This window comes from Neophocaena asiaeorientalis, unplaced genomic scaffold, assembly GCF_003031525.2.
Source record: "Neophocaena asiaeorientalis asiaeorientalis breed wild unplaced genomic scaffold, Neophocaena_asiaeorientalis_V1.1 scaffold116, whole genome shotgun sequence".
In the NCBI taxonomy this organism is placed as follows: Eukaryota; Metazoa; Chordata; class Mammalia; order Artiodactyla; family Phocoenidae; genus Neophocaena; species Neophocaena asiaeorientalis.
The window spans coordinates 12912304-12914665 of record NW_020174561.1 but is presented as its reverse complement, the minus strand read 5'-3'; the positions used below and the strand labels follow the sequence as shown (position 1 = coordinate 12914665).

The following is a 2362-nucleotide window of genomic DNA, read 5'->3' as shown; positions in this document are numbered from 1 at the left end:
ATTACAAACACAAAGTGTTATCATCAAAAGCAAAAGCTAGTTCAAGAAATTTTCAACCGAAAAACTTGCAAGATACAAAGCTAAAATTCATGTTCCTTTTCTCTATTATGAATAATTTCACTAAACATAAATATTTTAACATATATTAATTTTCTGACATTCAAAATTGTGAAGTCAATATGGCAGAATTATTGTTAGAAGCACATATGTACAAATATTTTTTTCCGTACATAAAGTATTTGGCATAATTATAACAATCATACTGCATCCACAACAGTTTGCTTTTATTTTTACTTTTTTTTTTTTACACATAATGGTATCTCTTATTAAAATTAACCAGTTATGTACAAAAATACTTGAACATTTATTATAGAAAACCTCTATAACCAGCCTCAACAGCGTATACCTGCTGAATGGTTTCATTTAGGGAATATAAAAAAGTTGTCACTGCCTTCCAGGTAAGCTATCAACAAAAACATACACAGTTAAACTAAATTGAGCTTCCCAACAAAAGAGGGAAAATATTCAACAGTACGATTTAAAATACAGTTCATATCTATTGTCAGTTGAGTGTTATAAACAGTCAGTAAAGAAAACAAAGATACAAAATACGTTCCCACATACAAGGTGCTTTTTCCACACTCCCATGACTGTGGCATGAGCGTCCCTATCTAGATCTAAGATGCTGTGTTGCAGTATTCAAGCTAGAGTGGTCTACGGCCATCCTCCTTCAACAAAAGGACAACAGGATTAGCTAAGAAGACAAGCTCCATCAGTAATAATGGAGAGTTGTGAGGAATTCCTTATTTTGTTCAGGATTGAAAGTTAATGCCCTTGCCTTTTGAAAGTCCTTTTGCCATTTAATCATGCTAATATATTTTCTCTCTGTTTCTTCATTTACTCTATTAATTTACTGCTGTCCTGTATTGATTCCTGAATTCTTGTTAATGGGACACATTAATTTGTGCCTACTTAACACATGAACATCTGTTCTTCTTTAGCGACAAATTTGGTAGAGGAAACTATCAAGTGAGGAAGCACAAAATTCAAGTAAACATTTCTCCTACGGTCTTTTGCTTCATCTACCCGATTGGAACTCTGGAAGTAAATTGCACCTTGAAAAGAAATACAGTAGATACCATGGTGCCAGGGTACTAAAGGGTTTACCAACCAATTGGTAAAGTAGCGTTTTAAGAATGTAGACATCAGCCAAGGTCAAAAGCAACCTTAAAGAAGTATTTTGCTTCAAGAACAAAACCACTTCCAGTCCCAATCCTTGCAACCCCTTAAGTTTACTGTCTCACTAGCTTGCTTTAACTTTTAATTCTGAAGATGTGCACTCATCATTCTGTTCATAGAAAGAGCCAGAAATCTCACCTTATTTACAGAAGTCTTCTAAAATAAGGACTGTTGTGTTTGTTAGGATGTACATCGACTTAATAAGCTTTCTTGAAGTATCAAGTATTCAGTAAAAAGTATACATTATCACGCTTCGTATTGTTCGACAATATTCTATTGGTTTTAAGATTAAACTATGTAAAAAAAGTGAACATAAAAAGATACAAAAGAAGGCTTTATTACTATTTATCACTTCCAAATGAGAAACGCTGTAATGAAAATTCAGCCATACTTGGAACACCTGGCGTTTGAGATCAGTAACTTTTAATATTGTGTAACATTCTATTAACTAGTGAGTTTTAATTCCATTCATCTAAAGACAAATCTGAGTAAGTTATTAAAGTGCCTACACTAAATGTCTTCTCACCATACCTCTTATTTCTTGTAAACGGCAGAGAATTCATGGCAGGGAAATAGAAAAGGGACTTCTTATAACTGGGAGACTTTCCGGGGCAGGGGTCTGGGCCGCGGGCCGGGGTCCATCCTCCTGGTCCCATTCTCCAGGTGTCCCGATCGCGCCGCCAGAGGCTTGGGGGGCAAGGCGGGCGGTTCCGCCGTGATGGGGATGGACAGGCTGTGAGGTAGCGGGACCGGGCGCCGCAGAGTCCGCTCGTACACGCTGTACGGCGGCGGCGTCTTGCTCTCCTTGCGCACCAGCTCTTCAGACCCACTGTGGCCCGACCCCGACCCCGGCGCCACCGACTGTTCGTTCACCTGATTTTCAAAGCCTGAGGTTTCCGACGTGCTACACCGGCTGAGGGACGAAATCCCACTGCTGTAGCTGCCGGACAGGATGGGTGAGTTGGAGATGAGTCCTGGGGAGTGATACTCCACCGGAGAGGGGGTGAAAGACTGCATGGATCCCTGTGCGGAGTGGAAAGGGAGGGGTGGGGGAGACACAGCAGAGAGTCACCGACAGACACTGTGATGAGCTCAACTGTGTCCCCCACCCATCCTTAGGTGG

At 40.2% G+C, this 2362-nt stretch overlaps 1 protein-coding gene across 1 annotated transcript in view; it reads right to left on the bottom strand.

Annotated features, from left to right (window-relative positions):
* Positions 1 to 10: 10 nt before the first annotated feature.
* DOCK4 (dedicator of cytokinesis 4) overlaps positions 11 to 2362 on the bottom strand; it is a 474863-nt gene continuing 472511 nt past the window's right edge. Inside the window, exon 52 of the mRNA XM_024757836.1 lies at positions 11 to 2262. Within this exon, the coding sequence (XP_024613604.1) occupies positions 1828 to 2262 (435 nt within the window). The 3' untranslated portion in view covers positions 11 to 1827. The remainder of the gene's footprint in view (positions 2263 to 2362) is intronic.